The following is a 12,046-nucleotide window of genomic DNA, read 5'->3' on the forward strand; positions in this document are numbered from 1 at the left end:
CTGTAGGCCCGTAATTGATAAGAGAATCAATTCTGAGGGAAAAATGTATACACTGTCTATATAGAGAGAGAGAGAGACAGAGGGAGGGAGATAGAGAGACGGGGGGAAAGGATGGATGAAGAAACAATTGGCAATGAGGAAATTGCATTTCGATCTTTATTAGTTTTTTTTTTTTCTTTTTCCCAACCTTTGCCTCTTTTGGTAATCTAACAGACACATCATGTCAGGAGTACAGAGTGAGAAACACCAGGTCTGAGACACGGAGAGGGAGAGAGAGAGAGAGATGGAGGGTGTGGAAATTAGTGACCTCAGTACACGAGTACACAGGTTCACTGCATTCAAGTTTAGCACTGCCATGTTTGCGGACAGCCTGTACGCGTGTGTGTGTGTGTGTGTGTCCATGCATTTGACTGAACACATAACATACATTGTGCATGTCACTGTTCATCATATAGGACTGAAATTCTTCACCTGTAGTCCTGTGTTAAAGGCAGTACTAGTTGGTGCTGGTGTTGTACGCACACACGTGACACACACACTTAAATAATATTCACACTGTTAAATTGAAACATTGCTGTTCCTGGATTTATTTGAATATTTCTCATGAAAATGTACTCAGCTTGCTGGCCACTGATTTAGCAAGATTACAGTCGACTGAACTGAAATATTACAGTGTGTGTGTGTGTGAGTGTGTATATATACGTCATGTATTGCAGAGGAAGTGTTACATAACGTATGGAATCTAAATCACCTTCAGTAAAATGATGTCAAATAAACAACATCTTTCCCCGACAGTAAGCGAGAGCAGACAGCGCCGCTCCAGCCCGTTGCAGCTGCTCTCACCTCTCACCAATCCGTTCTGTCTGAATCGGCTCCAGGCCTGGTCGGCTCAAGGTCTGATCTAAAAGCGTTTGCTTTCTGTTGTCCACTTCTGTTTTCCACTTCCTCTCACTCACTTTCTCCATCCAAACAATGTGGGGAAGCAATAAAAAAGACAAACACAATGCTAGGGTATATTGTCAAAAGTGTAGAATTGAGAACAAGGGCAGTGATGTTCAGACTGTACAATGCACTAGTTAGAGCTCATCTGGATACTGTGGACAGTTCTGGGCTCCACACTTCAAGAAAGATATCGCTGCTCTAGAGGCAGTTCAGAGGAGAGCAACAAGACTTATTCCAGGTCTGAAGGGAATGTCCTACTGAGAGACTGAGGAACTGAACCTTTTCACCTGGAACAGAGGAGACTACGTGGGGACTTGATCCAAGTCTTCAAAATCATGAAAGGCATCGACCACATCAAACCAGAGGAGCTTTTCCAGATCAGAAGGGACACACGCACCCGGGGACACAAATGGAAATTGGGCTTCAAGGCATTCAAGACAGAAAACAGGAGACACTTCTTCACACAGAGAGGCGTCACAATCTGAACAAACTCCCCAGCGATGTGGCTGAAGAGACAATTTGGGAACATTCAAAAACAGACTGGATAGGATCCTTGATCACTCAGTTATTAATGGACACCAAACGAGCATGATGGGGCGAATGGGCTCCTCTTGATTGGAGACTTTCTGATGTTCTTATGTTCTATTGGCCCAAGCTGAGCTGTTCTCACCTATGTCTTGACCAGCCCCCCAAAGGTGCTCAGACCCCCTGAGCTGCTCACACAAGACCCCAAGAGCTGAGCTGCACTATGGCATCGCAAAACACAGAACAGGGGCTGAATAAAATACATAATACACTGTATATAAAGTCCAATACATTACATTATAATGAAAGATAAGAAACAGCAAACCTCATCCCACAGCTGTCTGACATCAATATGACATCAACGTCTTCAACACAAAGTAATGACCTTCACAAACACAACAACCACCACCATTACTCCAACCCCAACTTCCCCAAAGGAAAGAATAATAATAACATATATATATATATATATATATCATAAAATCCTTCAGACTTCATGAAGGGGCAGTAGACAGACTGAGGATGGAAGCTCGTACTGAGACACAAATTAAATGAATTGTGTTTTGAAAATAATGGTTTTAAATCAGTGCAATTATGCAAGTACATTTGCATTCGCCACGGAGGAGCCCCTGGCAGCCCGAGCTGCGCGGCGCAGGCAGCGGCTCTCACTGGCTGTGCACTAATTACAGCTCGGTGAGAGACGTCCTTCTGCAAAGAGGGAGCTGACAACGCACTACAATGGCGTGTCACATATCCCGCATTACGGCTGCTTTGTACACTCGATAATTGCCAGCTCTGGTGCATCGCTATTCTCCCAGTGAAAACGAGATGGAAGTCAACACCAAGAACAACAACAATTACTCTGCTATTAGACTACACACACCGGCTCGTACGGAAGCACATGTGGGCCTGTGTGCGGCTCATTAATATTCAAATTTAGACAAACGGATCGTTTAATCCGGTGCTCTTCAAATCATGACAAGGCACATGTGGGAGAATCCCTTCACACGTCGGCGCGGCTTAATTGCTTCCACTCACACGGCAGCCCGGCGCAGATCTGAAGGCTGCTGTCCAATCCGGCCTCATTAGATCACTGTCCAAAGATGGGGAGACGGAGAACAGAGCCCGTCCTTCCAAGGCTGTAATTATAATGAAGTTAATCAGATATCAGAGAGAGGCCTGTACTGCGACTGCACTGAGGCATCGGGGAGGGGAGCGCACTCTGATAGAGACAGACGATCCTTCCAGACAGTTTGTTCGTATTTACAGATGAACTCCAACTTACGAGTGCGATCAGGTGGAAGTACACGTCCTCTCTGTCTTGTATGGATTGTGATTTTTGTCCTTTACGCTTTAGGCTTCCAGACTTCATTGTCATCGTGGCTCAATGCCAGTATGATTTTTAAATTAGTATTTGTGTGTATCGCTCATTCAGATCCCCTTCGCCGCCACAAATATCTGAATCTTGTACAACAGTGTCTTTAAACTTTAGTTGCACTGCAATCCATGTCATAAAAAAACTAAAAACATTCCAACTTTCCAGCCTTCGTACTCAGCCGAAGTTCCCGTCTCTTTTAATGCATATTTAGGTCACTGTGTCTTGACGTTGCTGTATGTGTCGACACATATATGGGTCACAGACTCCTGCTCTCTTGAACAAACACATCCTGGAGAATTACTCATCAGCTCCATTGTCGGCTGCACACAAGGCTTTCGTAGCTCTATCTGGGATCCGTGCTTGACGGCGATGCAGGGATGGCTGCCCGTCTCGCGCTGACAGTCAAGGAGCACAGGCTGGGCAGAGCAGGATTTTAGCATCTGTTTACGTACACATGCATTGCTACTATAACCTGCACTTGCTTTTCATGACGTTCCAACACGCGCGGGGGTCGACTCAACAGGCTGGCCGTACAGCTCACATATGAACACCCTCCCCCCATCCCCAAAGCCTTCCAGAAAAGAAAGAACAATTGAGAAGATTAATGGTCTGTATCTAAACAAAAAAACGGCACCCCAGAGACTCTCACTCGGTGACAATAACATCCGAATCGACGTGTCCGGTGTCGGCTGTGTTGAGCCCACAGGGGCGACTGTCGAGGAGATATGAAGCTGGGAAGTCAATGAAACACAGATGGAGTGAAGAAAGTAAAGCTGGGGACAGCAGGAGAGACAGAAGGACAGAAGGACAGCAGTTGTGGAGACAATCGTCCTGCCCTGATTCGGTATGGGCAACAGATTCCTAATGACCACCGGACTGCCAGCTCATTGATTTCTAGGCATGTGTGTGTGCAGTGCAAGAGATATAATGCGCTACGTGATCCCCGCACAGTGAAGTAATCCACGGCGCTGTAATAGACCTCCCCGGGTCACGGGGTCACGCTGAAGCATCCCAGAGCGATCATTAGGAAGCGATAGAGCCCGTGTTTGCGGATGATCACGCTCAGTGAGAAAACAACAGAGCCACGGTATTAACAGCCCTCCTCGCTGTGAGACACTGCCCTGAGGGGCCGGCGGAGCACGGCTCGCCTCCCTGCAATAAACCGAGTTAGCTGAGCAAGTGTGAGTCGAGCGGGGTCCGACAGGGGCTTTTCCAGAGCAAGGGGGGATTAATTTGATGTTTTATAGCAGTTTTATATCGGTGTTGTCTTCGGTTATTTCCCTCCGAAATAAATTAAGCCATGAAAATGGCAAAAACAGCAATGACTGTGCTTCCACTACGACTTCTACAGATATAATTTACAAAATGCCGTCAAATATATAACAAACTACAATAAAAAGTTACAAAAGTGTTTTTTCTAGAGGCTGTAAACTCTTTACTCTTTAAACTTTTTACTTAATCACAACGGCCTGCAGGGAGACATCCACACAGGGAGTCCAGGCTGTGTTGTCTTTGAAGGCCCTCTGCTGAGGCGAGCTCCTCTGGGAGGCCCTGGGTTTGCTGCCTGCAGCCTCTCAGGAGATACATGCGGCCCCCCAGAGCTCCGGCTGGGCACATGCCGCTGTGCTTACAGGGCTCTGACTGTTTGCACAGCTTTATAATGGGAAGAGAAACCGTAAATAACAGCCAAGAGGACACAACTCAAGGGACTGGGCTGTCCTGGCTGTCTGATATTCTGTGCCATGGTATTATCATAATAATAACAATGATAATAACACAATAACAGTCTGCTCTTACCCGCTTGACATCTTTCCCGAACGTCTCGCTGTAGCTCGTCCCCAGGATCTCGAACTGCACGTGGGGGTTGGAGCTGTCATCCCGGAAGTCCATGGTGCCCGTGAGTCCGGTGATCCTGCCCTGGGAGAGCAGTCAAAGGGTCGGCGTTACAGGGAGAGAGGGGTCGGCGGGGGAACGGGGGTCAACCCGGGTAATCTGGACAAATCACACTTGAGCTGCTTTCACACCAGATGTGTTCAGATCAGTAGAACGCAAGAATCATCAAGATCCAGATCGTAAACCGCAGAAAACAAATACAGATAAACAGGCGACAGTCTGTCTCCACTGGGATATAACATGCGGCCGTGTGCAGCTCATGCCCAGCAATGTCTAAGGCATGTGAAAGCTTATCCTAGTCACCTGAACTCCGTGCTGCTGGGACGCCAGCGCTGACGGAGAGAGGATCAGGACACACAGAGAGACCTCCTGCATCTCACAGAGAGAGCTGCCTCACTGTCCATTCATTTATTTAGATATTGGAATCCTGCTTTTTAGTATCTGAGGTCACTTTAGCCATTATGTGTCCATTACCCGATTTCTGTAGAGTGGCACTGAGAAATGTGCGTCTGCGTCTGAAACCAATCAATTCACGAGAACCTCTAACCCAGCATGGCCCTGCGATGATCAGTAATCAGGCGATGATCAGACGATTAAACACAAGACCATCTACCACAGAGTCTCCAGTGCATTCTGGGAGGTCTTACAGTGACGCTGCACAGGACACAGTTCTACAATCGGACACTCGTGGGACAGACTGAACTAAACGGTTCTGCGAGAGAGTTTTTGCCTTTTGGGTCACTTTCAGTTATTTTGAATGCCTTTACTGAAACTCAAAACATTGCAAACATACAATGCTGGGGTGTAAACGGCAATGAGTCCAATAATGGCTTCAATAATTGCTTGTAGCCTTAGTTTGCGTGCATTGTTTGTTTGCTGGCTGGTTTGCTCAGGCTACAAGAGGAGCCCCGGCTCGTTCTGCATCACAAAACCAGAGCCACAGAAAAGCAGTGAGAGACAGGAGACCGTCCAGCCCCCCAGGAAGAGGGATTCACAGTTTAGAGTCTGAATGCCTTAAGTCCAAGTGGATACTGAATAAAACCCTTCATTTCATTATAATATACATATAGTGAGCTGGCACCCAGGAGGCAGACACAGAATTAAACAATACTTTATTGAAATAAACACAAAACACTCTCACAGACATGCACTGGACCGCTGACGCCACAGTGGCCCTTTTACCTTCTGGATGGTCTCCAACATGGACCAGCCTCCGTTCCAGGGCTTGGTGGACTTCCTCATGCAATTCAGGCTGGCCATGCTGTGCCACTTCCTGTCCTCCAGCTTCCTGTAGAAGGCGTTGGCCAACATGAGCACGCTGTCGTACAGGTACAGGTTGGAGACCTGGACACATGGACATGGGGCAGACAGACAGACAGACAGACACAGACAGGAGAATTGATTAGCCAGTGGTATGTTTTCTATTTTAATAAAAGTCACAAGTGATACTAAGGCTCTTAACACGCCCCCCCGACACAACCAGCTGGCATGGATTCCAGTTTCGACACGGCTGCTTTGTGCGCCGGTGGATATTGTTCTTCTTGTTCGTGTTCCCTGCGATGCCGACATCTCTTGAACTGCCAGGGAAACAGGAAGAGTGTGGGAGGGCATTTAATGCATGTTTTCTCTGACACAGAGAGTGACAAGACATGGTGAAGAAATCAGCAGAGGAGAAAAGCGACGGGCTGCCTGTTTATCGCTGTGCCGCAGGCGGCGGTGCTGCTGGGGGTCTGCGTGCCGGTCCCGGTGACTGGAACAGACCTGCGGCCGCTGTTATATCGGTGCCGCGGTGGCCGTAATGATAAGGGAGCGAGGACACATTCCCTGCTTCACCCCAAGCTGCAGAGAGATCAAAAAACAAGTCCCCCCACGCAGTGATTGGCGGTGACTAGACCATGCCTCTGAGATGTTCGTTATATTCCAGGTCTGAAGGGAATGTCCTACTGAGAGACTGAGGAACTGAACCTTTTCACCTGGAACAGAGGAGACTACGTGGGGACTTGATCCAAGTCTTCAAAATCATGAAAGGCATCGACCACATCAAACCAGAGGAGCTTTTCCAGATCAGCAGGGACACACGCACCCGGGGACACAAATGGAAATTGGGCTTCAAGGCATTCAAGACAGAAAACAGGAGACACTTCTTCACACAGAGAGGCGTCACAATCTGAACAAACTCCCCAGCGATGTGGCTGAAGAGACAATTTGGGAACATTCAAAAACAGACTGGATAGGATCCTTGATCACTTAGTTATTAATGGACACCAAACGAGCACGATGGGGCGAATGGGCTCCTCTCGATTGGACACTGTCTTACGTTCTTATGTTCTTATTCTAGCCATTGTATGTTACTTGTTAACAATCCACGAGTGTAGGAGGAGGGAAACAGATACCTCGGCCCCTCGGCACCTCATGAGCATCTCGTGGTCGCCAGCACAGCGGCAACAATGTGTAAGACGTGCAAATGCCCACTAAAACACCCTCTCTCTACCATGGGTTGGGCGCCAATCGGTAAAAGACCAATTGTCACTGGGTGTCAGTCTCCTTCCTGCACAGCATTGTCTGCAGTCCTACACACAGCTCAGAGGCGACACAAAACAGCCCTGACAAGACCCCAAAGACGCACAAACGTGTGTAATAGTGTATATTCTCTTTGAGAACGATGTAAAAAGTAAAGCATGGAAAAGGGTCTCTATGAAAGCACTAGACGTAACCAAAACCTTTGACCATCCACCTAAGACCGGTCAGCTTCCCCAGCGCTCCCAATTCACCAGAAAAGGGCACCTTTGGGGGAAAAACTAATTTAAGAAGTTTTAATTTTAATTGAAATTCCAGAAAAAGACAATAAATAAACAAAAAAGAACGTGCCATATGTTACACTCAATTCTTCTCCTGCACCCCACTGTGCTGGGTAGCCGTGCTAGCATGCTTTAGAGACGTACGCACAGCTCGGTTTCTCTTTTTTTGTGTTTGTTTGTTTGTTTGTATCTTTTCTTCTCAGAAGCTGAAAAGTGTGGCTCGACGCCCACAGTGTGAAACGCTCCAGTGTCTCCTGCTCATTAAATCTCAACATGTAAAGTATTAATGGTTTACCTGCAAGCTTCTGAGCAGACGGCAGGGAGAACAGAGAAGCCACGCGACTACCGACACATTTGTAGACATTTTAAGTAATAGTTACAAAGAGAATACGACGCTTGTACCTAATTACATCTATATTAATGGATGCATTTAAAGGGTAAATTAAGCCTACCTACAAAACAAAACAAAAGCTTTAGGCATTTGCATTGCTGTCCCGATTGTGATTGAATAACAGTCTGAACCAAACCATCTTTATACAGTGGGGAAAAAGTATTTGATCCCCTGCTGATTTTGTACGTTTGCCCACTGACAAAGAAATGATCAGTCTATAATTTTAATGGTAGGTGTATTTTAACAGTGAGAGACAGAATAACAACAAAAAAATCCAGAAAAACGCATTTCAAAAAAGTTATAAATTGATTTGGATGTTAATGAGGGAAATAAGTATTTGACCCCTTCGACTTAGTACTTGGTGGCAAAACCCTTGTTGGCAATCACAGAGGTCAGATGTTTCTTGTAGTTGGCCCCCAGGTTTGCACACATCTCAGGAGGGATTTTGTCCCACTCCTCTTTGCAGATCCTCTCCAAGTCATTAAGGTTTCGAGGCTGACGTTTGGCAACTCGAACCTTCAGCTCCCTCCACAGATTTTCTATGGGATTAAGGTCTGGAGACTGGCTAGGCCACTCCAGGACCTTAATGTGCTTCTTCTTGAGCCACTCCTTTGTTGCCTTGGCTGTGTGTTTTGGGTCATTGTCATGCTGGAATACCCATCCACGACCCATTTTCAATGCCCTGGCTGAGGGAAGGAGGTTCTCACCCAAGATTTGATGGTACATGGCCCCGTCCATCGGCCCTTTGATGCGGTGCAGTTGTCCTGTCCCCTTAGCAGAAAAACACCCCCAAAGCACAATGTTTCCACCTCCATGTTTGATGGTGGGGATGGTGTTCTTGGGGTCATTCCTCCTCCTCCAAACACGGCGAGTTGAGTTGATGCCAAAGAGCTCGATTTTGGTCTCATCTGACCACAACACTTTCACCCAGTTCTCCTCTGAATCATTCAGATGTTCATTGTCAAACTTCAGACGGGCCTGTACATGTGCTTTCTTGAGCAGGGGGACCTTGCGGGCGCTGCAGGATTTCAGTCCTTCACGGCGTAGTGAGTTACCAATTGTTTTCGTGGTGACTATGGTCCCAGCTGCCTTGAGATCATTAACAAGATCCTCCCGTGTAGTTCTGGGCTGATTCCTCACCGTTCTCATGATCATTGAAACTCCACGACGTGAGATCTTGCATGGAGCCCCAGACTGAGGGAGACTGACAGTTATTTTGTGTTTCTTCCATTTGCGAATAATCGCACCAACTGTTGTCACCTTCTCACCAAGCTGCTTGGCGATGGTCTTGTAGCCCATTCCAGCCTTGTGTAGGTCTACAATCTTGTCCCTGACATCCTTGGACAGCTCTTTGGTCTTGGCCATGGTGGAGAGTTTGGAATCTGATTGATTGATTGCTTCTGTGGACAGGTGTCTTTTATACAGGTAACGAGCTGAGATTAGGAGCACTCCCTTTAAGAGAGTGCTCCTAATCTCAGCTCGTTACCTGTATAAAAGACACCTGGGAGCTAGAAATCTTGCTGATTGATAGGGGGTCAAATACTTATTTCCCTCATTAACATGCAAATCAATTTATAACTTTGAAATGCATTTTTCTGGATTTTTTTGTTGTTATTCTGTCTCTCACTGTTAAAATACACCTACCATTAAAATTATAGACTGATCATTTCTTTGTCAGTGGGCAAACATACAAAATCAGCAGGGGATCAAATACTTTTTTCCCTCACTGTAAGACGGCAACACCATTCTGATGCCAGGGAATCGGTGCTCATATTTGGAATGATCCGCTTGTCTCACATGCACTAATGTGATATAGTGTCATAGGCTATGGACTGGTACTGACACCCCCCACAGCAGAGGACAATGTGCTAGTTAGAGCTCATCTGGATACTGTAGAAAGTTCTGAGCTCCACACTTCAAGAAAGATATTGCTGCTCTAGAGACAGTTCAGAGGAGAGCAACCAGACTTATTCCAGGTCTGAAGGGAATGTCCTACTGAGAGACTGAGGAACTGAACCTTTTCACCCTGGAACAGAGGAGACTACGTGGGGACTTGATCCAAGTCTTCAACATCATGAAAGGCATCGACCACATCAAACCAGAGGAGCTTTTCCAGATCAGCAGGGACACACGCACCCGGGACACAAATGGAAATTGGGCTTCAAGGCATTCAAGACAGAAAACAGGAGACACATCTTTACACAGAGAGGCGTCACAATCTGAACAAACTCCCCAGCGATGTGTCTGAAGAGACAATTTGGGAACATTCAAAAACAGACTGGATAGGATCCTTGATCACTTAGTTATTAATGGACACCAAACGAGCACAATGGGGCGAATAGCCTCCTCTCGATTGGACACTGTCTTATGTTCTTATATTATATCTAAAGTACTGTTGCATGCAGACAAAGCATCATCAGACAATGTAAGTTCTAGTTACTATAATTGTTTAGACTTGTTTCTTTTTCTTTCATCTGTTGTTGTTTCAAATGGCAGGGCGATGGACAAAAGCAACATGCAAAATGTGTTCACCTTCTGGCAACTCAGCCTTGTGTATCAAGACTGAATGAAAAAAGCATAAGTACCCTTCTCCAACATATTGTGTCCATAAAACAAAACCACAGACAGTAAAAGAACGAATGCACAAACAAACATGTGGGAGGCATCTGCCCTAGGTAGAGAGAACTGCGATCCTGGAGATTGTGTGGTCGGTGTGGAGCTCAGGGACAGCTGTCCACAGGGCCCGGAGAGAGTGGGCAGCTTTCACATTCACGGTTATGCTGCTGGTACATTTGTAACACCGAGCGGCTCTAATAGTTTTTTGTGTTGCTCTTCTGGAAAGCAGCAGCGCTCACAATATAAATCTTACAGCGAGAACATAACGCCATGCATGATTTGACAAATCAATTCATCCAAAGCAATTATCAGCAGCCCTCTCCGCCGGCTCGGCAGAACTCAATCAGACAGATACCTGGACTCTCTCTCGGGTCAGGCGGTGCTGGCCTCTCGGGGGTCCCGGAGGTGAATGCTGAGCCGAGAGGAAAATGAAATCTCTACCTCACTGCTGAGCTGAAGCGCCGTCAGCTCTGCCTATACGACTCGGTGTGTGAAAGCTTTCCAGTCGAGGTTAAAAACAAACACGTACATCTCTATGTGTTTGGCGTGTAACAGAAGTATTTAATTGCGTGGCAGCTTCTTTTATTCACCTCGCTCTCTGGCATTTACACCACCATATGGTTTTGGGATCTGACATGTCTGATGCTCCGAGAAAGCATGATACTGTGCATGACGGGGATTTTATTAATGGAAATCTCACAGCCCGATCGATTGATAGGCAACACATGTTCATAGGCATGTGCGACTGTCTCTTTTCAGTGCGTAGAGTCGGTAAGATACAAACAGGAGACATCCGCACAAAAGCACGTCTTCCTCATAATCCGTTCTCCTCACGTCGCCGCCGAACCAGAAGCAACGTGCATTTTAAAATTAGAACGAATACACGGGGCCCCCGAAAGATAATAGAAAGGCAGGTGAGTCCCGGCAGGAACGCAATGACAAACTGCCTCTGTTTGTAAATAATTGCTATTGAATAACACACTGTGAATATTGACTTATTGAATATCTCACAGTGCCATCCTGATCCACTCACCGAGGTGCGGGGAATAATATATACATGCTACAATGTTTACAGAGTTATAGGTGGCCTCTCGCTGTGTGGCAGATGAGATCATCCGAGTGGAAACCAGGGGGAGGGGCCTCCGTCTCGGTCAGTGTGCAACAGGATGTATAAAACACAGACGCAGCTTGGACAGAATGATCTTTCTGGACCCGGTTATCATCACGCTGGGCATCGGCGCTTTGGGGTGGGACGGGTCGGCGCAGCTCGGTGTCCGTGTCGGACCGGACTCCCTCTGTCAGAGGAACAGATAGACCTAATGCAGAAGAAGTTAGGATCCTGTGCTCTTTAACTGCAGCCGAGATACAGGGTCCCACTTCAATAGGTGGCTTAAGGGCACCTGCCGATAAATAAATAATAATAATAACTGCAGTAAGTGGGCCTGTGTGGATTTGGGTTTATATCAGACTTGCATTCCAGGAGGAGCTGTTTCTGAGTTCATT

General features: G+C 46.7%; 1 protein-coding gene across 1 annotated transcript in view; it reads right to left on the bottom strand.

Annotated features, from left to right (window-relative positions):
- LOC136716020 (glutamate receptor ionotropic, delta-1) overlaps nt 1-12,046 on the bottom strand; it is a 272,217-nt gene that overhangs the window by 40,331 nt on the left and 219,840 nt on the right. The window contains exons 7-8 of the mRNA XM_066693493.1: nt 5,921-6,082; nt 4,643-4,762 (exon numbers count right to left, since the gene is read on the bottom strand). Coding sequence (XP_066549590.1) covers nt 4,643-4,762; nt 5,921-6,082 — 282 coding nt within the window. The remainder of the gene's footprint in view (nt 1-4,642; nt 4,763-5,920; nt 6,083-12,046) is intronic.

This window comes from Amia ocellicauda, chromosome 20 (assembly GCF_036373705.1).
Source record: "Amia ocellicauda isolate fAmiCal2 chromosome 20, fAmiCal2.hap1, whole genome shotgun sequence".
Taxonomy (NCBI): Eukaryota; Metazoa; Chordata; class Actinopteri; order Amiiformes; family Amiidae; genus Amia; species Amia ocellicauda.